General features: G+C 47.6%; 1 protein-coding gene across 1 annotated transcript in view; it reads left to right on the forward strand.

The window, feature by feature from the left end:
• The first annotated feature begins 10,447 nt into the window (after positions 1 to 10,447).
• The window catches only part of LOC131258567 (GATA-binding factor C), an 87,464-nt gene continuing 71,516 nt past the window's right edge, over positions 10,448 to 26,395 (forward strand). The window contains exon 1 of the mRNA XM_058259916.1: positions 10,448 to 10,634. Within this exon, the coding sequence (XP_058115899.1) occupies positions 10,448 to 10,634 (187 nt within the window). The remainder of the gene's footprint in view (positions 10,635 to 26,395) is intronic.

The raw sequence follows: 26,395 nt of genomic DNA on the forward strand, positions 1-26,395 counted from the left end.
AGATCTTTCCTGCGATGGATTTCTTGGAGGATGTGCTCAGCCCCGGGAGGATGAGGAAGCTAAAGGGATTTCTTCGATAAGACCAAGCGAGCAAGTGGCAACGGAAGGAGGAAACGAATCAATAAATCAAAACATCACCCCAAAACTCGCCGCAGATCCGGGGTTTTGCCATCGATCGATCGATTGATCGTTCGACGGGAAAGAGCAGCAAGCTTCCCATACGGAACGGCGAACAATTCCCTCATTTGGGTCCGTTCGGGTTGCCCTTTCGGACGGTGCAAAATTGGTTTCGTTGAATAAAATAAAAAAAGACACAAACGAAGGAAACGGGAAGAACGGTCCATGGTTCACGGGGAAGGTGGTGGCAAGAAAAATGACTCCTTCACACCCCTCCTGCGGACCAGACTGGGAAGAAGCGGGATTGACCCCGGAGGGATTCACTTAGAGCCACGAAGCAAATTATCCGCCAAGTGTAGGGCACACAAACAATGCTCTCCGTAGCACGTTTCCCTTATTTCTTACCACACGCTCACCGGTACGGAGAGTGATGCATTAACGAGGCCGAACCGATTTCTTGGGACTCCCGGAGTTTTCAAAATAGGCTGTGACCTCCGGTGAACCAACGCGGACCGTGCGGACGGTACACTATTAGGAGCTAAAACAAACCACAATCGGACGAGTGGAAATGGTGGAAACAACAACAGAATCCCACCCGGGATCGGGAAGCCAAACGATGGCAGAGATTCGAGGATTTGCCTCGTTGTTGTTCTGTGGGTTTGAAATCGATAATTTTAATTTAACATTTTGACGCTTCGCCTGGTGGTGCCTCTTGTTTGACTTTGGCTCGGATCGTTCCACGCCGGACGGGGCATCGTCCATTTATCATCGTCCTAATAGACCTCGATCGATGCCATCCCGCTTCTCCGGAGGTCGTCGTGCCCGTTCCGAGAAATTCTAGCCTGTCGTCCGACCCGACTGGGGGTAGTGGGCTTTCCACAGCCGTTCCGCGGGCCCCCGGTGGGGTGTATTAATTAATTACTCAAACACATCTATTCCGAACGCAAGATGGTCCCGGCTGGGAATGCTGGAAAGAAAGTTATTGATTGTTTCGGTGCGTGTGTTGGTGGTGGAGGTGGTTGCATGAAGATTTCCTTCAATTTGGGATGTGTTTTTCTTTCCTACCTCCGTGGACGAGCCCCGTGCCTCGATCTTGGGACGGTGCCACCGGTTGTTGAAGCTGTCTTCGGCCGCGCCGAGTGCCGAGTCCCGCTGGGTGGTGCGAGTCCGCGTTGGGTGCGAGATAAAACAATTTATCACCATAAATTGGCCGCACGGCGAGCGCGATGGCGGGCGCGCAATTATGCCGAATGCTGGACGAACAATAAAAGCGAAGTAAAATCATAACCGGGGCCGTTTCGGGCGGGAAGGGAGAGGGGGGGGGGGGGGGTGGAGAAAAAAAAACGCACACCGGAATCGATTCGTATGATCGATGGAAAAGTGTTGCCAAGGGACAGGTAGCGAGAGAGAGAGAGAGAGAGAGGGGGAGGGAGAGCGAAAGAGGGGGGGAATTATTTTTTCGCGCCCATCGGAGGTCCTTGCCGAACGGAATGTGGTCGCGTGCGTGCATTTGTCTTACGGCCGGGCCGTGATCGTGTGAAAGATAGGCGTCCGAAAGGCGAAAACTGTTCGATGGTGGGGCCGATTCGGGTGGCCGAACACAATAGGAGGCTGCGGCTGAGTGATGTGATAAGTGATTGAGATTTATTGACTGCCGATCGCCGGACCGCTGCGGGAGGGAAAGACCATTAGGCATATTATTTTCTTCTCACACAAAACACTCACTGTTTCTTCTTTCCACGCAATTACCGAAACAAATCAAATAAATTTAAAAAGAGTCACTTACTAGCAACAGCGAAAAAGAAAATTAATTTTATTACATTTAAAACTTAGTTTTTCCCCAAACAAACCCCAAAAAGGGAAGAAAAGCGAATCAAAGGCCACCGGCAAACCGATTTCACGCCCCGAACAATTATTCAAATCAATCTAACGTTGCGATGCACATTCGAGGTTGTGCTTCTGATTTAAGCGAGCATTTTGTTTGCATTGTTTGTCGCTTTTATTTTTTTTTTTCTTGCCCATTCACATGATCTTTTATCTTATCCTTTTCTTTGCCGCCAGATGGGTTTGTTTGGGTCCCATGGTGATGGGTTTGCTGGAGCGCAAGACCATTTTTCCCTCAATCGTCACCTCAAAAATCGTCCACCGTAACGGATTCGAATCATGGAGCAGACGGGGAATTTAAAAAAAAAACAATAACCGTAAAAGAAACCTAAAATCTCTCCAGTAGGAAAAAGAAGCACCAAAAAACTGCGAGGCAGTTCCCAGTGCCGAATGCATAAAACAAAAAAAAAATCCGCCTTCCCTTAACTAACGCTCGAGAGCTTGTGGGTTTTGCTTTTTTGAAAGACCCGAAAAGCCACCCCGAAAAAATAAAAGACACAAACGGCACCAACTAAACCCTCGAGAAGACAGTGGAGGTAGGAAAAATAAAATAAAATAAACTACACACTCACAAGGCCCACACAGTCGACATAAATCCCAAAACCTTTCCCGACCTGTCAGCCAACGATTAAGACGGGCGCGGCATTTTATGGGGCCTCACCTCGTAGCTCGGTGGTCGGAGGAAGGGCGCGTGTGGTGCGAAGCCGTGGCTACCAAATCCACCCACGTGAACGGCAGCTCGATGGTAAGATTCGGGAGTTTGCTCCGATCCTCCCCCATGCCACACTGTCCACCGTTCGGCCGGTGGACCCTTTCGGTGCACTTGGTTGCGCAAATAAGTTGTCACTGTGTGCGAGCGGCTCGTGATTTGTGCGCACGATTCGGTCAAGTGATTTGCCACCGAAAAGCAAAACCACCAGACAATAACAAAAGTGGAATAAACACAGGCGCGCTCAGCGCTCGTACGCAAATAATGGGTGATTTTAGTTTTCAACCCTTTCCACGAGACACATCTCACAAATGAGATGGTTGGTGGTAGAGTTTTCCCCAAATTTTTCCTACCGACAAAAGACTCCGACCCATCCAAGACGGCGCGATGTTTGAGCTTGACAAACACACACACACATAGACACATCCCCATGAGGTGCTTTTAAGATTATCATAGTTCGATAATTTTGGTTTTCGGTTGGTTTGCCTCTTTATTAATTTTGGGTGAGCGTGGAACGTGAATTACGACGATTTGGTGAGTTTTCAGTGCATTAAAAAATGGTGGCTGTTATTAAAATAAATTCATGATGATCACCATCGTGGATCAAACATAAACGTTGAATTCACCGGCTCTTCATTGTTTCTGTGTCGTGTCAATGGGGCACCTTAAAAAGTTATGCAAATGAAAAACATTTAACACTCACTTTCATATTTTTGCCTAGTTGGAGGTGGGCCTCGGTCACATTTTCTTCTTGAAGCATTCAACGCACATAAATAAAGATCAAAGACATAAAACCAAACAAAAACAAAAACGATTTGCGAAGTGATATTGTGGGGGAAGATAAGGAACAAATGGGTTACGAATGGATTCGGTATGCAAAACGTTTGGTTGGGAAAATGGTTGAGTAATTTGGCAAAGTTGGTTATTTGAAGGAAAAGCTTTTTCCAAAATTTGGAAAGGCGCTTTTTGAAAGCACATTTGCTATGATTTACAAAATTAATATAATTGGGCCATAAAAGCAAAAGTCTGTTGTGAAATTATAGAGAAATATAAAAAGGCAACAAAGAACAAGAGTTTAAACCACGAGGAAATGAACAATGCTACTCGCTTGGGGATGGGAACAAGAAGTCACTACAAATCGTATAGCACCAAAAGAAGAACAACAATTAGTCCCTTCTCGGTGCGCGCTTTTAATTGGTGGAAAGAACAGTGTGTCCTTCCGTAACATTACACGATTTTAATGTGTAGCGCTTCCAGGGAAACCTCCATCCATCGGAAGCGTCGGAATCGTTCGCGCGCACCGCAACATCGCTATAAATCGCCATCGGAATCGGTGTGGACTCCCGTTTTCTGATATGGGCAGCCCTAGGTGTGTGTGAGTGTGTGTTTCACGAGGGAGTCGAGTTTAAATTAACATCCGGCAACCTGCTCGGATAAATCGACACACAAACAACAGAAGAGATAGAAGGCAAAAAATTAAAACAACCCAATGTGGGGGAAGGGGAACGGTTCCAGAGGATGTGTGGCCACCACGGGTGGGAAATTTACCACCTTCTCCGGCGGACGTCATCGTCATCGGTGTGGTTTCCATCATCATCGTCATCAGCGCACCATCGTCCGTGGTCATTTTTATCGGTAGTTTTCCATCGTTAGACGAACGCACGGCGGGCATCCCGTGGAGGCAACCGTACTCCTGGTCAATCCAATCCAATCCAGCCCGTGGTGGACGCGGACAGGATGGAAGGAAGAGAGTATCGGAAAGCATCTGCAGCCGCTCGCTGTAGTTGTTAGTCATTTGTAACTACTTTTAACGATCGGTTGTTTTCTTCACTCTCATAAAACTGTACTACAATCGTATAATACGAATTAACGACAGTAACGAACAAAATGATTTAACGAACGAGCAGGCCGTGCGCGGACGAAGCGAAAAAGGGGGCGAGAGCGAATGGGAGGAAATTAAGAATTGCGCCTCCAACGTGGAGAAGACATGGGCAAGCAAGAGAGATTTAAAGAAAAAATGTAATACGCAAGACGTACTAAACTTAATGTAAAACATAAAACCACGCTGACCAACTGGAACTGGTCGACTAATTGCGATTGGTGCTGCCTCCTCGTAGTAGCTTTTCATCAATTTTCCATGCTATCATTACCTCCAGTACCGAAGCAACGGGTTTTCCGAATGCCATTGACATGGGGTTTGATTCTTATGCTTAGTTTACACGACGCGCAAAACTGTGAAAATACAGGCGAAAATATCATTTTTCTGTCACTTTTTTTCGCTTCGTGTAGACGTTCCTATTCGTGAGCCGATGCAGATGTAAGTACATTCAATGTTGATTTGATTGTTTAACAGTAAAAAAAAACAGCACAAAGGTATTGTGTACACCGAAATCTCATCAACAACTACTGTACATCATCACAAACAACTATTTTCCATCCACTGGCACTCTATACCAGGTGCGCAAATTTTTGCAAATCTATTTTTCACTCGGCGACCGAAAAACAGATTTTCGCTTACTTTGACAGTTGACTGCCCATCTGACAGCATTTTACCGCTAACTCACAGCATTTTGCCGTTTGCAAAGGTTGCTTTGCGCTTCGTGTAGACCAAGCATTACAAAAAATAAATAGTTTTAAAAAAAAGAAGAGTTTTAACGAAGAATTGTTTCTTTTTTCGATTTTTTAATAAATCAGTATCCTAACACTGTTAGTGTTTTAATTTAGAATCTGCCATCTCCTATCCCACGGACGTCCAATCCTTCATTGGTGATGATTGTGGCATCCTTTTCGGCTTGGCGCTATTCTGATGATGTTCTCAATGCTTGGAGTTCACTTGTTTTGCCCCTTTTTATAAAGCCTATATATTTTTGGTGTGCGTTTCATTTCTTTTACGACACCGTCATGATTTTGATGGGACATATAACATGCACAAATGGGGTCCCTATTAGGGCTGACACCATCCCTGCGCCTACCCCCCACACCCCGGTTCGGCCGGACGATACCACTTTCGTTCGGCGTGGTACAGTTGCGTGGAGTTTTTTTATTGTTGAACTTCACGATGTTTCATTTTTATTGCAAGTTTTATTCATATAGTTTTTTTTCTTGCTGCTGCTGCTGGTACTTCTTAAGTTTCCACTCACTTTACGAGCCACCGATCCAAGATTGCCAACAATAGTACCCACGAGTGCGAGTGCCGGTGTACCACGCGGGAGGGCTGGCTTCGGCCGCCATTAATGTTATTATTTCACTTACTACTGTTTCTGGACTCGGACGAGTCGCAAAAAAAAACCATTAATGAGTGTTGGAAAAGACCGGCCAAGGGGCGAGTGTTTGGGGTGGAACTATTCCTAAGCTTGCCGGGCAACAGAAAATCCCTGCTCTCGAACCAGAAGCAAACGGGAAACTGTGGCCCCCGGAAAACCGGAGGCCGTCGTAAAACGAAGGGTACTATAAAATTACAGTACCAATTGTCGTCGTAAAACTGACAAAACATAGCGCGCACAAGAGAGTGAGGGAGAGAGAGGGAGAGAGAAAGAAAGAAATGGATCTGCTGACACACTGGAAGGCACATGATTTTCTTTTAATCAGCAGAAGCGGGCAGTGTTCTTGGAAGTTGAGGTGGGTCCGTGGTCAGGAAAAGGCACAAAATGGCGACCGTCCTTTGGGGCCAGAAATGCCAGGATATCAAGCGCATTTTATAGTGTTGTTGACACTTTTTTCGTCCAAGATCAGGGGGGTTCCTTAAAATCTCCATCTATGTATATGATCTACGGTAGCTGCCCTGGTGACAGTAACCTTCTTTTACTGGAGGTTAATGATGGCCGATGCTAATATATCTACGCCGCTTCAAAGAGAACTGCCGTAGGAAGTGTGCGGAAAATTATCTGATTTTCCTGAAGCTATTGCGACTCCAACAAATGTGCTTCCTCACAAAGGTTACAGCGTTGCGCTGCTTCCTTCAGTTGAGACACCGTCGAGTTGACTGACTGGTTGATAAGACCAACATTAGAAGCCTTCTTCCTTTCGCTTCCTTTTCCACCCGGCGACCTCCGAATGTGTGGATCACTCATCGCGGTATCGTTTTCAACTGACTGGTGATTTAATTACACTCACCATGCGTTCGTGTCGCGCACGGCGGCAACCAAAAGGGCAGCGCCATGTTGAATTGTGTAAAATTGGCAAGCGACACCCCGCCCGGCGCGGAAAACATGGCGCTCGGAAGAAAACCGACTAGCGTTGTCAATCGTTGTTGGTTGTGCCTTTTTTTTTTACTCAACTCCCCCACCTTCCTCCTATCGAAAATAAACACACATACACACACACGAAACACCGAGACACAAATAGCGACTTCCATAGATAAAGATAGAAATGGTCCCTCGCCTAGCTGTTGTGAGTTGGCTGCGTTGTTGGCAGGAAATGTCCCCAAACGGAAGTTGGCAAAGGAAAACTGAAATAGGGAAAAGGGTTTAGAAGCACGCAAACGACGACGCCAGCCGAAGAACCGGCCATAAAATTAAATTATTCAATTGAATACGACTTCCAATTTCATCGATTAGGTGTCGATGGAGGTGTCTTTTCGGTGCGCGATCGTTCTTTTACCCTTGGTTTTATTGGTTTGGTATTTGGAGGGTGTTAATCGCAGAGCTCTTTAACTCATTTGTGAGTAATAAGAATAAATTATCTGCATAAATTTGGTTCAAACAAAACACTTTGTTCAGTATTGTTATAAAAATTGTTGTAATCTATAGGCAATTTGTGAAAATAAGCAATGTTTGAAGTATTTTCGGCACAATTCACCTAACGTAACTAATCCGACGTAAATAAAGTAGCTTCACTTGCAACAGGCCTGTAACAATGTATCATCCATGGTGAAGGCCCGGTGCGATATGACGACAGAAATATGATATCGTTCACATTGTACCGCTCCAAATCGCACGGTACCTCAACGAGGATGACGAATCGAGAGGCAAAAGGCAGAACTGCTAGCCAGTGCCCGCCCTTTCGAGCCCTCACTCGACAAGGGGCCCAAAACGGGGCCGCACTTCACTCTTAACCTTGGGAAAACGTTATCCCGCTGGCAGATCGCTTACGAGAAGATCGGAACCCTCCCCGGGTGTATCGATTACGTCGCCGGAACCCGAACGCGCACTTACAACGCGTCTCTTAAACAGCTTCATTGTTGCGTCGGGACATTGTTTCGCGTGAGGAGTGGAGGAACGGAAAAAAAGCCTTGAGAGCGCCGTCATCCAGCCGAGCCCACCGAATTAGGAAGCGGGTGCTCGGGTAGGAAAATCTCTTCGAGAGGCGTGTTGCTACCCGGGGACGTTCCCGGCTGCAGGGATTGCTTTCCCACCACATTGGCTACATTGTTGCGCGGGGCCGGAAAAAAGTTGACATCGACACACAGGGAAACTATCAACTGCCAGATTGATACTTTACTGGATGAAGGTTGTTTTTTTTGCACCCATCGACGGATTTATACGCATGACGTACGACTGCCGTGTGAGCGCCATTTTGTTGTTTGAAAAGACGGCTCTCGTTGCCTTTCCCAACTGGCGCTTATCGTTTTATTGTCGATCGATTGCTCGAGAGCAACCGTTTGTTGATTGTACTGTCAAGCACGTTGCGCACTAGAAGAACGTTTCAATGGCGCAAAACGGGGACTCAAACGATGGAGAGCTCGTGTTGCTTCGAGTAGCTTTTTATTTCTTCGTTACAATTACATAACAACCATTTGTGTACTATTTGAATTCATTCCTCTTTCTAATTAATTAGATTTGTTTATCACGTGTCGAATGATTCTTCCTTCTTTCCCCGTATTTGTGTTCCTTTTCTGATAATTTGCCCGAAGTACAGTTGGCAAAAGTGGACTGACACCATTTTAAATACATCAGCACCTCTTCAATGTAAAAGCAACGCCAGCCGACGTCCACTCACCCCCCGGTGTCCGCTTGGAAGGGACGTGGACATCATTTCAATGTCATAAATTACGTGAACAAACGCTCGCGAGTGAAGGGGTAGGGAATGGGCAGGGGGCGATGCGCACGTTGATAGCGGATGGCAATCACCAGTTATCGGGTTGGTAGTACACGCTGATAGCATCCGCATTTATTTTTTCCTTGTCGGTGAGGCGCCACAAAATGGTTTTGAGGTAGAGATCCAGCCGCGGACATAAGTCTTCATTTTCGTCGACCGAGGAAAAAGAAGGAAGCTGCAAAAAGGAGCGTTTACCATCGGACAAGCAATCAGTGTCGATTGGGGGATCGATCTGCGGGCGAGTGGATGTATTTTAGAACGTTTCGAGGCGGCCTTTTTGTTATCGAAATTTAAGTCCAACTTGTGGTCATAGGAGATGTGAAATTTAAAGTGATAACAATATCACCTCGCACGGTAGATAAGGACTGTTTCTTCTTGTGACAAGATGGTTAACTGCAGGTGACCGATCTCCCATCGAGAGCCTGCGTTTAAATATGAATATATGCTACCTGTATGCTCCGTAAGAGCTTAATTTTCCAACCAACTTCATAACTAATGATAGATAATAATTTTCTTACTATTTCTCATTTTTTTCTCCCTCTTTTTCTTTCTCATTTACCAACAGCTTGAATAGAAACACGTTGACAGCCGCCAAAGACGTCGTGGAAGTGGAAATTCTACCAGCCCACCGATTTTTCACGCCACACGCCCAAAAAGCCCAACCCGAAAGGAAGGACGAGCGGGGAGAAATAATTTGTTTCACTGAATGAACAGCAAAATTTGTGTATAAATTACAACCCCCGAAATCATCATCAGCCCAACTCGCGGGAAGAAAGCGCGGGCCTCCGGAAAACCCCCCCGGGAGCACGCGAACGCGAAAGGAAACCCCACGGGGTGGGGAGGACGATATTTATCGTTTATTATTATTTCGTTTCGATGACGAATGAACAAAAGGAGGGCAGCGTGATAAATAAGAGTATGATTCCGTGATCCGCGTACGGGTTTTCGCAGATAAATCCTCCGCCGGACTCGCTTTCTCGCTCGTTCATACTCCACGCCTCCTGCTGGTGTCCTTCTCTCCGTCTGCGGCTGCACGCGTGTGTGTGTTTGTGTGTATCGGCGAATCGGAATTCGGTCGTGCTTGAGTTCCCGAGTGCGCGGTGTTTTCTACTTTTTGTTTGCGTTGAGCAGAAAGGGACAATTGCGATCCACCATTTTGTACGAGCTTCGAGCGCGCGCGCGCGCAAGACACGGTGCGTATGCAGTTGTTGTATGCGTCCAGGAGATTGTGCTGCGCGGTTGTGTGCGCGGTGACATGATCGTGCCGGAGCGGAAAGGCAGATCAGCTGGACCGGGTTCGCTGTGAGGCGGACGAGAACGGAAGGGCTTCGAAGGCGAGATCAGATCAGATTCGCGGATCGATCGGCCGAACATTGCGCGAACGCCCGCTCGCCCCGCTTGCGTGTATGAGTATGTGGTGAAAATGTCACTGGGAAAAACTGTCTGAACGGCGGGAACATCGAGAAATAAAGTCCCGCGCATCGTAACGAACTTAGGACAACAGCGATTTCTTCTAAGTTTTCGACAAAGATCACCAATTCGGCGAGTTATAAGAAGAGGAAGCTTTCCTCGTACCTGTGGCCGACCGTTCGGCAAAGTGTCCGTGTCAGTGTGTGTATGTGTGCGTGTGTGTGGGTGTGTGTACGGGGTTTGTGAAGTGAAAACTGTGTGAAACAATCGGCAACCACCACCAGCAGCACAATGGATATGACATCAGCAGCGGAGGCACGGAGCTGGTACGACAACCAGCGGCTCGGTGGGTCGCCGGGAACGTCGGCCGCCCTCGGTCACCAGACGGCCGCCGTCGATCCGTCCGAGATGAACCCGTTCTATCCGCTCGAGAATAGCTCCCATCGCCGGTACTACCCGACTAGCTACGGACCGCACGGTAAGTCCTTGTTGAAACAATCGGTGGGCCTCAAGAAGACGACGGTACACCGCAATCTCTAACGGGGTTCTCAAAGAGTGTACCACGTCGTACTCTTCCCCCCGGGTTTTCGAAGCCTCAAACATCGACGTCAAAAACCTTCGACAGAACCCGGTGTCCCATTGTTGGCGTTGTTTCAATTTCAATTACATCAAAAAAAGTAATTAACAATAATTACAGTCCAACCAGAAGAGGTTCGTTCGCTGGCTCACCCTTCGCGGCTGGGGAGGTGGGGGCCACACAGGGTACGTGCAGTGGCTAATGCACGTGAAGGTTGTCGGCGGGGGCGCGGGCAGGGTAAACTAACTGACGGTGGCGCAGGAAAACTGCAATTGAGATTTCCATCAAGAACAGCCGAGACGCTTGAACGCGTCGCGGAAATGTAATTATCGCACGCCAAAAACGTGTGCTGTACCTCCAACCGCGGCACACTACCGTACGTCCAACCTAATTTGAGGTGGCCGTTTGTGACGAGGGGCACCCGAAAAGAGAAAAAAACAAAAAAAAAAACATTAACTTGGACGCAACACACAATGCGGCGGCGCTACGAGCAGATTCAACGGTAATTACTTTATCATTGAATTTTATTTTGTTTTTTCCTCGACCACCGCGACCAGCATTGGATGGATCGGCGTATTTGGCGACAAGCGACCGTACGCATTTCGCATCATACCGAAAGACCGGGCCCACCGAAAACAAAAAACCGGAGGGTTCCATTACGTTCCAACCGAACGCGACAACACTTGGGAAGGTTCGTCGCTTGATGGGCCGTTGAAGTTTTTCGTCTCCGGGCGTTGCATGTCGAAAATGAAGACGCTTTTCGTGCCTGAATGCAATTCATCCGCCTTCAATGGGTCTCACTCCACACGCTTCTTACCCTTCCCCCCCCTCCCCGTGCACTTTTTGCTGTTCTTCGCGGATGGGAAAACGGAATCGTTTCTTTTTTTTTAATTTTAACTTCTCGCTTTTTCGTATGTGTGCATGCTAAAGTTGCCATGTCCCACCGCGGGTTTGGCTAACGATAGGGAAAATAGCTAGCGGACGCGTGGTGCTTCGTTCGGCATGCACCATCCGTGTGGTGTGTAATTAAAAGATGCTTAATCTGGCCGCGAGTAACAGCGCTTCGTTGCGATTGTGGCCAAAATGTTGGTAATTTGGCAGCGCTGGTTTGGGAAAGTTCTAGCACCGGAGTCGGACGGGAAAGCGGGAAAGATACGCCGTGGTTGGCAAAAGTTTTTGATGAGGTGCTGCTTGTGCTTGGGTGCATGTTGCAAGGTTGGGGTAAGTCGAGAAACCCTCTTTCCTGGCTGATTCCGTTGGACGAGAAAATCATGTCAGTTTAATGAAGCGAAGACGAGCGGTAGACATTAATCTAAATGTTCAATTCTAAGCTATCTTCCAAGAGGCTATTTTTAAGGAGCGAGCCTCACGCTGTTCCGTTTTAGAGCGGGGGGTTATTTGATCGGAGTCGTGCAGTTTCGTTCCCGGTTCTGATTAACACTGTGTGTTTTTTTTTTTGTCAGCAGCGAAAATGAAATTAAATGCGACTCCAAATTTGAACCCATCCTAGACGAAAAATTCTACTACCATTTGATTGGCTTTGATGCGCAATAAATATCACGATCGTGTTTCATTCGCAATCACCAGCGGGGTGTTCGTTCCCGGTCGGTTAATGGCTCCCCCGTTCCGATCGGGGAGGATTTTTAATTTAAATATTTGATTTACTTCCCGCTACCAGACGCACATTTACCCAAAAACCGCTGCCGAATCGGTTAACGGTCGAAACCGGGGAAGGTATATTCGTTGGCGCGTTGGGCGAGTAGTTCGTCATTTCGCTGTGAAAGCCCCCGGCGGGTATCTTCTTGGAGTTTCTTGAAGAGTTACCTTTCCGCAACCGGCCATTTGTTCCTAACCAGCATTTAATCGTTCCTAGGAGGTGGTAAATTTTTTACTGCTTCTGATTTTCGAACCAAGCCAAACCCCGGGTGCGCACGGGTGGCTATAAAAATGATAAAAACAAATCAACGAAATCCGAAGACGCAACGCAAATGATCCACCGTGCTAAGGGAGGGAGTAGAAAACAAACGACGAAGTGTGTCACCTGTAACATCTTTTCGACCCCTCGTGCTCCCACCTTTCCCCGGGTTGCGTGGAGCACCCAAAAAAAGGGTGCGGGTCACCAGCGAGTGATTGATTGATATCTCATCATTCTACCGAATTTTTAATGCCAAAACACAGCCCGAAAACGAGAGAGCTAAAGCGACCGTAAAGCAGACATGGAAAAATAAAAGTGTCCAGCCTCCGCTGCTGGTCGTAAAATAATCGATAGCACGATACGCACGTCCCGGCGTTCGTCGAGCATTAGCATTCGGGGTGGATTAGGCTTCCGTGAGTTTCCGCCGGTTTGAGGCATTTGGCCGGTGGACAAGGTCGAACGGAGCTTTCGTCCAACCCGCTCACTAGGAATCGAACCCCAGTCGCTTTATTATAGACTACAATTTTGAAACCATTTTAACGACGCGCTTGTATGAAACCATTCCTACTTGGAAGGGATCGGGGTGCATACCAGAAATGCGACTGAATGCCACGAAGATTGACTTCGTGCACGTCGTGACACTTTAGGACTGGGCGCTGGAAACTCCTTCTCCCCCCATCCACCCGGGAACCGGGTTCCAAACCCCTTTCCCCCGGTCGTTAGCGGGGCCTAATTCAATCAGCCCTCCGTCTAGCGCGCCAGACCGCAGCATAATGAGGCCGCTAGAGACGCCGCGAAGTGGCAAAGTGTCGCAAAAATCTCGATCGCGCGCCTCGAATGTGCTCCTTGTTTGGAGAGCGCCAGCTCAAGGAACAATCCAAGGCGCCTTGGAAGAAATTGGACGGAGACAAAAGGATGGGCCGCGCACGAGGAATGTATACGTCAAAATAAAACGAAAGGCTAGCGAGACCAAAGTCCAAACGAAAGAAGAAAAAAACACCTCCACAATGAAAAGAGAGCTTTCAATTGCTAGAGTATGCAATTAATTGCTACTTTCCGTGCGGTCGTGGTCACGGCAGCCGGGGGCATTAATCTGCAAAAATTAATCTGTCATCTCGGACTGATGTCTTAATTGAAGCTAATTACCACATTTGTGTCGGCCGGCGCGGACACTCTCACTCCCTCTCGCCCATTCCCTTGAATCGCTGTCGCTGCGAGAAACTGCATTAAAATCCTTTGGCGCAGCTGCTGACTCCCGGTGCTGGAGCAGCCGCCTGGAACGCCTTCCAGCCCAGCGCCACTTAAAATTCCATCCATCCATCCATCCATCCATCGGGTCCGATATGTGTGCCGTGTGTTCCGTCGATCGCGTAAGCATTTGACCTCACACACATGTGCTTTCTTCACGCTTCACCCCATTCCCCCCTCCCGGTTTTGTCCGGAGTTTGGAGTCCGGTGGCGGCCCAAAACATAACATCAAACTGTCATAATTCAATTTAGCGTTCCGGCTACCAAGTAGGCTTCTGGTTTCTGCGATCCGAACGCTGATCCGAAACACATGCGGAGCGCCAGGCCATGCCGTGCCGATGGGGCGGCCTCCAAACCGGCGGCAACAAACAAACGTCATCGTCGGCGGCGGCGGCGGATCGGCCTGATTTTTATTTTTCTCCGTATTTTTTTTGTTTTCATAGGACGATCACATTTCGCTGATCGCACCTTTGGCCACTTTACTCCGTCGGAGTCGCGCAAAGAAAGGCGAGCCAAAGTGGAACCGAAGGAGCTGGCGAGGCCTAAATTAAAGGCTTTTCTTAATAAACACATTAAAACAAATAGGTGCTCCTTTTTCGCCCCGTTTGATTTTATGCGGCAATATGTTTTTTTCCCTCTGTTGTTTTGGCCCCCTCTCTGCTTATCCTTTTCCACTGGCCCTGAGCGCCGAAGAAGATGACCATCAGCTTTGGCCGCGCAAAGGGGGTTTTCCCTGCCCACTCACACTCGGGATGGTGGGCGCTTCTCTAGTTAAAGATCCGATGTGCTCTAAATGTAACCAGACGACGAGGCCATTAAGGGAAAACGCCGCCACGGTCACAGGTTAATCCATTAAAAGGTTTTCCCTCCTCTCTCTCTCTTTCACTAGTAGGTGTTGGAAAGCAGCACGATTTCGGGGGTGAATGTTACGCAGGAGTTTCGCTGTGGACTGATTGTATGTTTCATTTTTTTGTTGGTTTTCTTCTTGCTGCTGGCCACGCATACATGTTCTTCTTCGTCTTATTTTGGTGATCGCAGTCCAGGATCTCTCTTTATCGCTTCGTTCTCACTCTCTTTATCACGCAAGCCCGCACTGGTGAGGGTTTAACGCTCCCTGCGTGTCAGCCTTCCCTCGGCGGTTGATGATGTTGTTAAGTACGGATAGCAAGACATCCTTCCACGCGCCCGCCCGCCTTGAGCTTCCTTAAGAACGAGACGAATCCCGGGAGGGATTGGGGGAGGGGTGATCTTATTTTCTCTTCCTACTTATCTCTGCCGTTCACTCGTGGTTTAAAATTGCAAGCTCACGCTAAATAAAATCAAATTATGTTACAACATTCACCCGCACCCGCCGAGTCGGGGGGTGAGAGGGATGTGAGCGGGGCGGCGTTGGAAGGGACCGGCGTGAGCCTGTCGTCTTACCGTGTCCCGACATCTGTGGCATGTGCGTGGTGATGTGAGGCACTCGAGGAAAAAAAACCCGTGTGTCGGAAGAAATTTCGAGGAATCCGAGGACTCGGAGGGAAAACGGCCTACAAGAGGGTCTGGGTGAGGGTCTTAAGTGAGGGGAAAATATTTTGAAATGTTTCCCGAATGTGGTGCACAGTCTTGTTCCGCACGCCAGTGAGTGGTTGGCGCCGAAAAACGCCAAAACACATTCCTCTCCGAGTAGACTACGTACAATTGCTGGACACGATTTTTCCGCACCGAAACAGTTTTCGAACGGAATGGTATATTCATTCTCGATCAACCCGGTTGCCTGTTGATTCCGGTAACCATTTTATTGGCCCAGTTTGTGTGTGTGCGGGGAGTGTTTGTTTTACGAGCCGAGCGTGTTTGGTTCGCCCAAACACCGTAGGAAGGGGATGCCCTTTTCTCGACTTTGGGCCGAGCTTCATCCCGCGGGTTTTCGGCCGGAGGAGCTTCCAATCACCATAACACTGCCGGGGCCACACACTCATTCCTTCGCTTAAGGTGTTCTAGGAATCGACAAGCGTTATCGCGATTGATTGCGACCACTTAAGATGGCCAATAAAAATCAATCGCCTAACGACGGGCTCGGCACGGCCACGAGCCATTTTCCCGGACGGGTCCTAGGTTTTCATTTTTATTTACCAAGTTTTTGCTCCACCCGGTTGGTTGTTTGTTTTTTTTTCCGTAAATCTTACGTTACCCTCACCGTTGGTGGGACTCGGACAAGTCAGCGGATTGACGAAAGCTCGTTAATTAACCCTGCCCAACCCCCCCTTTCGGTGGGCCGTTAGGAAACCTGCTCCGCTATTAACGAGCCACCGATCCGGACGAAACTGTGGAGGAAAGTGATTTTTCGGTGCCATTTGGGTTGTTTTTAACGTGGCGCGTAAAAGATGTCTCCCGAGAGCGCCGGTAGTGTGAGGCGAGGAGCGTTAGGAACGCTAGCTAATGTTAGCAAACCACCCGTTGTACATTAAATTGAAATCAAACCCCAAGAACGGTAAAAACTTCTTGGCCGGCATTCACAAAACAATAAAACAAACGAAGCTTCTTCACAAGATTAAATGCTGGTGAAATCTACTAAAGAAAGTATTACTTCACCCATCGATTGCTTAAAAAAAGGCCTCACCTGAAGCCAAAAGGAGGATTGGTGTCCGTCCGGTTTCATGTAAACGGAAACTTACATCAAATTAGTTCAAATTCGTCGATGGTAGAACATTTTGAGGCGGAAGTTGAAGGGAACTAAACTAGAGTTGTGTAGTTCAGATTCAGATTCATTAATCTGAATGATTCTCTACGTTTTAGAGATTCATGAATCTTTTCATGAACTGTGCCAATAAAAGAATCATGGAGCTTCATGAAAGATTCATGAAAGATTCATGCAGATGCATCAAGGCTTCGAAGGATTCAGAATCGTTTGGAGATTCGAATCCCAAAAGATTCATGAATCCATCTGAATGAATCTTAGATGAAAGATTCATATGAATAAATCTTGCAGAAAGATTCTTAAAGCATAACACTAAACTAAACCCCCCTAAAATGTTCGTAGTGGACACACTACACTCAAGGTGGAATCAAGCGCCTGATTGATCGCGTGCTCTCTCTGTGCGTACGTATGTGAGCTGCAAGAGGTAAAACACTATGTCGGGATCGTATGCGAACGATAACGATCGCAAGAAACGTGCGTACGGAACGTGGCCGCGCATGAGCAGGGAACAAACAAGACATGGTCCTTCGGAAAACGACGACGAAACGACGGTTAACAACTGATACTGTTCCGTCCTGGCAGTGTGTGTGTGTGTGTGTGCCGTAGCGAGATGCATCGCGTTCTCCGCGGTTAATGAGATTGTAATGAATCGAACGCGCTCATAGCGGTTGCATTTTACATCGAGGGCCGACCCGGGTCGCAAATTTGCCTTACGATGCGTGCACGCTGGAAGTTCACTGAAGCTGTCAATGGGTTCGCATGTTCGCTCGGTAGCACCGGAAACTGAAGCCACGGGCGCCTTCCTTGTACCCCTGGGATGTAAACGAGAGCCACTTGAGGCTATCCGTGTGTAAGCTAATCCCCTCCCGAGTTCACCGGGATCGGATGTATCCCTTACCGGGAGGCCGGGAACTTAAGCTCAGCTGCGCTTGTCACGGTAAGCTTAACCCTCGCCGGTAGTCCTCCGGGACCCTCGTCCCTATAAGCTAGCGCTCTATCCCTGACCGGAGCTGGCGCCACTCGTCTGGCTGGACCGTTTTGGCTACCCGCGCTCAAGTGGCCCCGAACTGATCCCCGACTGAGCCAATCGGCAAAGTCTTCCGAAGGAGAAGCCGGATCGCACATCATCGGGGTTCGGTAAGCATCGGGTGTGGATTTTGGAGTGCGACGCGCGAAAGGATTGACGAGCCGAGGATCGGCTAGCGGTGGGGTGGCTTATGTGTATTTATGTGCCTCACCCTTGTTTCCCTTCGTCATCTCCAGGGATCACCCTCCCGGGTAGTACCTGGAAGTTGCCTGCACTTTGATGCACTTGAGATTTTACGATTTGTTTTGACCATTAACGGGCGATGCCAAGAATGAACATGCAAAAAGGGAACTTGTTTCCGAGTCCAAGAGCGAAGGAGAGAGAGAGAGAAAGAGAGTTCTACACCATGTCCAGAGGAGGTACGTGAAATTCGCAATGGCGTACGGTGAAACCGGAAAATCAGGAATTTCTTCAGTTCTCAACTCAAGAGGGATGGTCCAAAGTAAAGGTTTACCATTGAAAGATAATTTCACTACATGCTAAAACAAGTTTTCTAGGGAAGGAGTAAACACTTTCCTTGGTATCTTCAAATTTAGTGATTTATTAAAAAGGTTAGTTTAAGCAACAGTCAGATAAATAGTTGTAGTAAATTGTAGACATTTAATCCATTTAAAATGGGGCTTAAAACAGCCAGTTAAGAGTGAATTTCGATCGCATAGACCATAATTTGCATATTTCATCCCTTCTGCTTTGGATCGTTGTCCGATCGGGATCCCTCCCATTTTGTCTACCAGATGGTCAACTAGCGTGAATCACGAACCACGAACCACGTACACGAATGATTTAAATATGAAGTTATAAAACAAGCTCGATACAACTCGGTTCTCACTCTCGGTTCTTGGACGCTGGGCGGACGCTGTCTTCGCCTGTAAACATGATCTCCGTGCTCGTAACGTGATGATGTTCCGCTTTTTTTTTTGTTTCTTTGTATGTTTCCTTCCAGCTCAGGTTTATGCAAGACTGAGTTCATATAAGCTCAATCCATTTTTCCAGCAATCCAGCTCATTCCAAAAGGCTTGAGGCTTTTTTCTTCTCATTTGCATGTTTTCCTTTTTGAGTGTGGAACCCATTTTAAATTTTTAATACTTACTTACGATGTACAACTAGCTTATAATTGACCAACAGTTTTTTTAAGTAGGCTATTCGAAGTAATTTGATGTCCTATTTTGCAAACGCAGGTGCTGAGTGGGACGAAACACCGAAAAAGCCCTCTCGAGGAAGACATTCAATCAGAAGAACCTCGACCGCTGGAAAATATTAACAAAATGAACCCATCATTCATCCCCGGCAGCTGCCAAGTGGCGCCGTCTCGTTGCGTGGCAAGGTTGGGCCTAGTTTTCCGCCCCGAAGGCACACGAAGGAAACGCAGCAAGCAAGAGGACGGGTGCCGCAAAGAACACGCGGAGAGACATCCGGAAGAGCGGAACACTTCCGAAATAGGCTCGCAAGAGGAAAGGCAACACGCGCTGGAAAGCTGGCCCGGAGGGCACGGTCCACGGAAAACGGATCGCCCTATGAGGGCTAGGGTCCTCGGGGAAAGGAACTCGGCCGGTTCGGTGGGAGCGTGCGAGCTCAGGTGAAATTGGTTGTAATTATGTAAAATGATTATTATAAATAATAATTACATCCAAGTTCCCGATGCGGCCGAGATAAGGTTGAAGTGGATTCTGGTGGCTTTTTTTTGTGTCGTTGCTTTCCTAAACAACTCTCGCTTTCGGGCGGAAAATTGGAGCAGATATACAGTTTTTTTTATCTTCCCCCGTTGCTGACAAGGGCCCAAGGGCTCCCAAGAAGGTAAATTAGAAGGTAAGCTAAGGGCTCCGCAAAGAAAAGTCACTGCAAGGCATACGAAATTTGAGGAAAAAAAACACCTTTTTCCCTTGTTATTTGCGAGGGCTTATCACGATTAAAGTACGGCTTCCCTCTTCGTTAGGCTGGACAATTTCGATTACGAGCCAGCAAAACAAATTGTGCCCGTGCAACTTGCGGAAGTGATTACAAGGTGGTACGGTAATGTGTGGAGTGTAGAAAAAAATTAATTTAATTTTCCAATCACACTACAAAGACGGGAAGGAGCTTGGAGAAGGGGGGGGGGGGGAGGGGGGGCAGCGAGTTTTGTTTTCAGCAGAAGCAATCTCGTTCACAATCTTTCCTTTTTCTCCCATTTTGAAAGGATAATTTTAAATGATTTGAAACTCCTAGGATCAGATAGTGCAACGTCCCGGGAATTGGGACAAAACACGGCGTTATTCTTGGCCTACAGAGTCTCCATAGTCCTTTGCTACATACATTTTTCGGGTGGTTTAAATTTTACTTTCAAATGTTTCCATTGCGCCACCGTTTTGTGACACGGCTAAAAAAGCGAAAACGAAATCGTTCTCTACCGTTCGATTCTCAATAACTGTCATCCGGGATAGGAGCAAAAGGTCTTCTGACACCTGGGAGAGAAAATACAAACCTTAGCGCTGGGAACAACAAACGGCAGTATCCAATTTCAATGATAATAAAGTGTTGGAACACACTGGAGGCAAGCGTAAACGTCCCTTATGCGTCCGAACAATGGGCAACCGCCGAAAAAGAAGCTCCGGTGGTCGGGCTGCAAAACGGTAAGATTTTTAACGGGGCGTTCCGAACAGGGGTGCTTCCCGGGAAGGAGTTAGGAAACTCGGGAAAACGAGATGAGCTCACCACCGATCCGAACAAAAGCCCAGCCGTCCAGTGAATAAATCAGAAAGATGCGGATTTTTCTGGACTAGGGTTAAGGCGGCCGGAGGGAAATGTGTGTGTTGTGGGACACAAAGGAAGTGTCAATGAAAAGAAACAAGATCACTCGAAGGTGCGTTTTCGAACAAGAAAGGTTTGAAAGTGTGTAAGACTTTTCTAGACGGAGCAAAAGGGTTCAAAGCCAACAAAAAAAAACCCTTTTCAGACAATAGTGTGACAAAGCCCTGTTTGGGGCGTTGCTCCATTGTCGTGGGAGAGCGTCATAAGAGTCAGCGAGGTCGTTAACGATTGACACATCATACACCACGTCCATCGACGCGGGTTTGAAAAAAGCCCAAGAACAAGGACATAGTTTTAACCATTTCTTGGAGAGCAGTAAATTTTTTTGTTGACCATTTGCAGAACGCACAAAGCAAAAGAAGGGAAAAGGGAAAACAAAACCACACACCCAATGCCCTTGGCGAATCCCTGCCGCAAGCGTTCCTCCGTTTAAAAACCCCTTCGATCGTCGATCTGAATAATAAATTAGTGCATGTTGTGGAAAGCTTTACGAACTTTGCCAACTGCGCGAAACCAAGCCGGACGACGTAAGAACGAGTGTTTAGATTTCCGCCATTCGGGTCCGGACCCCTGGGCGGCGTCGAAACGACCTGGTCAGAACCAGGTGCTACGCTGCAATCACCACCACCGCTGGCTTCCCAGCTGGGATTAATACCGGACGCCGGTTTCGAAATGGAAGGAGTTGGAAGCGACGCTCAGCTCCTTGAGATCATTATCCAGCGAGAAACCGAGCGGGAAAAGGGGGAAGGTTTGGAAGTGAAGAAACGAAACGGAAGGCCACTGGATACTGTGGCCAATGTGGTACTACTGTCAACCCCGTTGGGGGTTCGGGCCCGGTGGTTTCGAATGCTGGGAGTGCCTCAGCCTTCCGCATGCGACAACCAGACGCTCGATCGGGCCTCACGCTGCGATCGTATTATATTGAGAAATTTATCGTTATTTCTACTCTTTTCCCCCATTCCCTCGTCGCAGTTTCCGCGTGTTGAGCTGCCGTTTGCGTTGTTTTTCACAATCAACCCGGTTTGCTTAACAAGTGAGCAGTTGCTTTCGGGTAAACAGATCCCCCTCCGTACGGTTATTAATAAGCGTCGAAATTCATCTTTCGTCGTTCGGCAGCGCAACGAAGGACGAAATGAGTTGTGACTGTTTGGGTGGTTTGGGCGTTTCATCAACCAAAGGCAACGCAAAGGATATCGAATGATACCGAGACGGTGGGGGAAAGGACACCTCGAGAAAAGACCTCTAAAAAAGTACGTTGGCTTGAGAAAAAAGGGAACCTCAAATCCAACCAATGTGGACGCCATTTTGCACGAAAGTCATTGACATGCGGGAGACTTCCGAAATGGACCCCCACCTTTGGTCGTTATGGTTTGGTTTGGTGATATTTTGGTTTGCTTTTCTCACGCTTCTCGCTACATCTCCCCCTCGAGGGGGGGGGGGTCACCCACCAAATACTCTCTTCCTCACCAAAAACTTCTTACTTTAGTTCGTCTTTGCCTTCTCCATCGGCAATCGGTGGGCAAAATCTGCCGACTCGAAAGGTTCGCAAATCAGGCGGGTTTCAGCCTAGAAGGGACGTTAAAAAAGCGCAGCGAAAACCAGAAAAAAAGAGGAAACATAATTCATAAATCAAGCACACGTAATGAATTCTCAACAAAGCCCGGCTGGGAATTGGTCTTCAGCTTTTATGTTTATTTGGTTGGCCTGGTCTGGCTTTTCCTCGTGTCCTTCGGTTGTGTTGCCTTGTTCCTCCTTCGTTTCGTCTGCAACCGAATGCCGACATCGAAGTTGTAATATTTGGCACCTACGAGCTGTTAAAGTCCTGCTCCAATGGGGCGGCGCGAAGTCGGAAGAAGAAAAAATGCCATAAGTCACCGTGTAAAGGGTGGAAGGGTCCGGGGTGGATTCGGGGGGTTTTTTTTGCAGCACATTTTCCACGGCAAAGGAGTACAAAAGGGAAAACGGAGGAGCTACGCACACATTGACTACACACGTTAGCCCGGCCAGGTTCGCCAGGAGGTTCTCATAATTTATCAATAATTTATTATTGGCCTCGCGTACCGTTCGCCCTCCCGTTCTTGCCCGGGTGGGGGGAGTGGGAGAGTCGAAGGGGGTCCGATGCTGGGATGGGAACCTGGCCAAAACTCTCCTAGGCCTGGGACGCGCAAAATGTCGAACGGAATAAATTTGCCCGCGGTTTCCCCTGGCAAAACCGGCAACTCATAATTCTTAAGCCTGTCCGCCCCTCTTGCAAGTACATACATACAGGCGCATACATACACACACGTACGGTTAGGCTCCTCCCTTTCGCACGTGGGACAATCCTGTGGCGGAAAAGGCTGAAGTAGGCGAGCTTTAGGTGACGATCGTTGTCGAATTTAAAATAAATCGCCAAAAGGGGGAACCAACGGCCAACATCCACCGGAGCCACCGACAAATCTCTGGCTAGCTGGGCATCCTTTGAGGCGGAACCGTGCGACTGGCGAAGTCGTTTGGAGCGCGCGCGCGTCCACGTTCGTGAAGGTGTCAATTGACGTTTTTGGTCATGAATTTTAATGAGAACCCGGTAGAACGCCGAAATGCCCATCGTGCTGCCAATGTATCATTCTGACGCGGCCAGATGCCCGGGGCAAACGCCCATCCGGGAACTTCAAGCCACACCGAACAGTTACTTTTCCGCAGAACCAACCGAACTCTCCGTTCGCGGTCCGTTTCGTTTTGACAGCTGTCATAATAATGCGCGTATCCGCGCGAATGCCGGCGGAACATTGCGTTCGTGGAAAGCGAATTAAAAAGTCATTAATTGAAAACGATCCTGCTGGGGCGGGGGAGGCCGGAAAATTCCACTTCAAAGGCGAAGGTTCTGGGAAACTTTCGGCCGCTTTGAAACGCGAATCGTCTTGCGAGCATGCGTCGCTTGAGCAAGTGGATTTTAACCTGCAATGGGGACATTTAAAAAATGTGTTCACTTGTTTTTCAATTCAATAAAAAGGAATTGTTATTGAAACAAATTGATTATTCGCAAGTTTTCAACATGATATAGTTTGAAGAGAAAATCAACTAAAACACAATTGAATGGATGCTAAAGGATCACTAAAGGGTTAGTTTCGAACATTTCTACGAAACGATTGCAAAAAGTCGCAAAAAAAAGGAACTCAGGGAATGCAAAGGAACTTTGAAGGGTTGCGCTCTCATTTTTCATTTTTATTAATTAGTCCCATGCTGCCGACGCATAAGCCACGCCATGCACGTCACCATAACGGCACGGAAGGGACAAAACAGAGGCAAACAAAACAAACCGCACAGAAGAAAAAAAAAAAACACACGGAATGAAAACCAGAACGAAGCGAAACCGAACGGGCCACCGACAAAGCGACAGAACATAATCTCTAGATGTCTGGCGCTCAATTAATTCATTAAATATTTACATAATACCACTTGCCTGCCAGAGTGGCTGGCCGCGGGTGCGCGGGCATTGTTGCGCCATCCGGCGAAAGAATGCATCGCCACCGTCTCCAAGCCACCCCCTCTCCTGCCCTCCTCCCCGTTCCTCCACCGCGATGCATCTGCTGCGCCATTTGTGCACGCACCGTCACCGGGCGGCTTGCTCGTGGGCCTGGCGCTTGGTCGGCGCATTGCATCGCCCGGTTGGTGACCATCGTCGCAATTGCGGGGCGCATCGCGGAACGCCACAGAACGGAACGTGCACGCGCACACCACTGCGAATGGGTCGCGGGTCGAACGCTCATGGCCGCCATGCATCGCGGTGCATTCGCTGTGACCTCCCGCCCGGTTGCAAATTGCATGTGCATTAGCTGCGGCGGTGCCTATTATTTTATTAGCTTCATTTTGGGTATTCATTTTATAATAATATATACGAATGTTTATTGCTTAATGGTGGGCTTCGGTTTGGGGCCGTGTGGGTAGCCGGCACCTAACGGCCGCGGCGCAAAAGGGGAAAACAAACGGGGAACGGATCGTTCGATGGCGTGACGCGCGGTTTTTCCGTCCGGTGTTGGCGAAAATTAAAGTTTTCACGCGCGAGTTATGCGTTTTCCTTAAGGCACCCTCTACCCTGCGCACATCCTCACGCAATCGGACAAACCATGAAACACAGCATAAAATTGCACTCAAGTGTGAACGTCGGGTGGTTGCAAATTCCAGTGCATCTCGGAAGACGAAGCGTCACTTCGCACTTGCGGTGTTGTAATTGTCAATTGTTTTGGCGCGGGTATGACCACATGCATTCACACACACATATAGAAGAACGTCATGCAAAATTGCGTATTAAAGCGGAAAAGAAACATAGAGTTGCAGTTAGCATGAAACCTAGCGTAGTAAATAAAAGTGCGAAGATTTTCATAGCTAGGAAAACATCATTCAAAAAAAAGGAATAACCATTTAATGGACCAGAAAAATAAAATCCAATCCTTTTTTAAACATTTAAAATAATTTTAATTAAATCTTAATAAACAAAGAACCCTTTCTATCTGCATTGCGAAGAGATAAATATAAACTTATAGCAAAACTTGCAATATCTACCAATTAATGAATATCGTTTTTATATTCTGGTATGAAAGGATGTTCTTTTTAAATTGATATGACGAAATGTTTTGTGTTAATTTAATCGCATATTTTAACCAAATCATGTTTGGGTTAATATTTTCAGATAAAATTTCACTTTCATGGAAGGAAATTTCCTCTGAGACCTTAGGATGGATGTTGCTCATTTGTAGAACTTCTATTTATTGAGAAAGTCTATCTTATGAAAAACTTTCAGATTGTGACTTTCTACAGCACTTAATGTTGTTGAATAGGTCTAAGATCATGACTTATTTGGCTTTACTTGTCTTAGTGATCGGTTTAAATTGCTTGTATTGCTAATAAACTAATTTGACAGTATTTTCTTTCAAACACACTCTCAACGCTCCATCGAATGGTTCGGAAATCTTTAAATCTGGTCCATTCACGCTCATACCGAACTTCGCAATCGGTGTGCGGTTTCCGACCGTTTCGCGCTACCGAACGCGAGAAGCGGCAAGGTTGACGGGCCAAGGAAACATCCTTATGCGCCCGGGGATGGCGGGATAATGAAGCCTTAAACGGCGTTTACGCCGAGAATTGATCGGCACGCTATTTCACACCTCTTCGACCTCGCACCGCTTAACGCTTGTTTGGGTGTTTTGTTGCGGTTTTCCATTCCCTCAAAAAGTACTAACTGGAGCTGGAAACAACCCCCATGAGAGGTGGCACATAGGTGTGTATGTGTGTGTGTGTATGTGTACAAAATGCGTGTTTAAGATTGACCGGTCATTTTCCATACCAAATACAGGTGCGGGTAATGAATCAAACCGCTCATTTCACTCCCGTTGCGTTGGCATCGTACGAATTTGCGGTTGTACTTGCTGCAGTTGCACTTGCACCTTGGTCGGCGATAGAAAGCGTAGCACAGGAGTCGTTTAGCTCGACCGAGTGCACCATTATTATTGTTGCTTTTTTTTCCTTCTGCATTATGGATTGGACTTGACTCGCGCTCTTTCAGTTTCCCCCTATATATACCTTGCGTTTTATAATGGTTGCGTAACGATTCACGAGTGCATTTGGAGCGTATCCCACTCCTTCCGAGTGGCAAAAATAATGTAAGCAAAAGAAAAAAAAACGACCCAACCAAACCACTAAAATGAAACGCAAACCGTCAGCTCCATTTTTGTCGCCTATTCTCGACGTAAACGTTCTCGCTTTCGTTCGCTTCCGAACGCCGAGTGTACGTTTAATTATAATGAATGTTTGGAGAGGTGTTTGATTTTCGAACTGCATGCGATGGCATTTTGCAACCACATTTGCACACCTGCTTCTCCCACTCGGCCTTTTCCTCTCGGCCATCGGAAGCCATCGGAGTTGTGGACAAGTGGCGTTGCAAATTCCGCAAGCGAACCTTTCCGAAAACC

The sequence above is a fragment of the Anopheles coustani genome, chromosome 3, assembly GCF_943734705.1.
Source record: "Anopheles coustani chromosome 3, idAnoCousDA_361_x.2, whole genome shotgun sequence".
Taxonomy (NCBI): Eukaryota; Metazoa; Arthropoda; class Insecta; order Diptera; family Culicidae; genus Anopheles; species Anopheles coustani.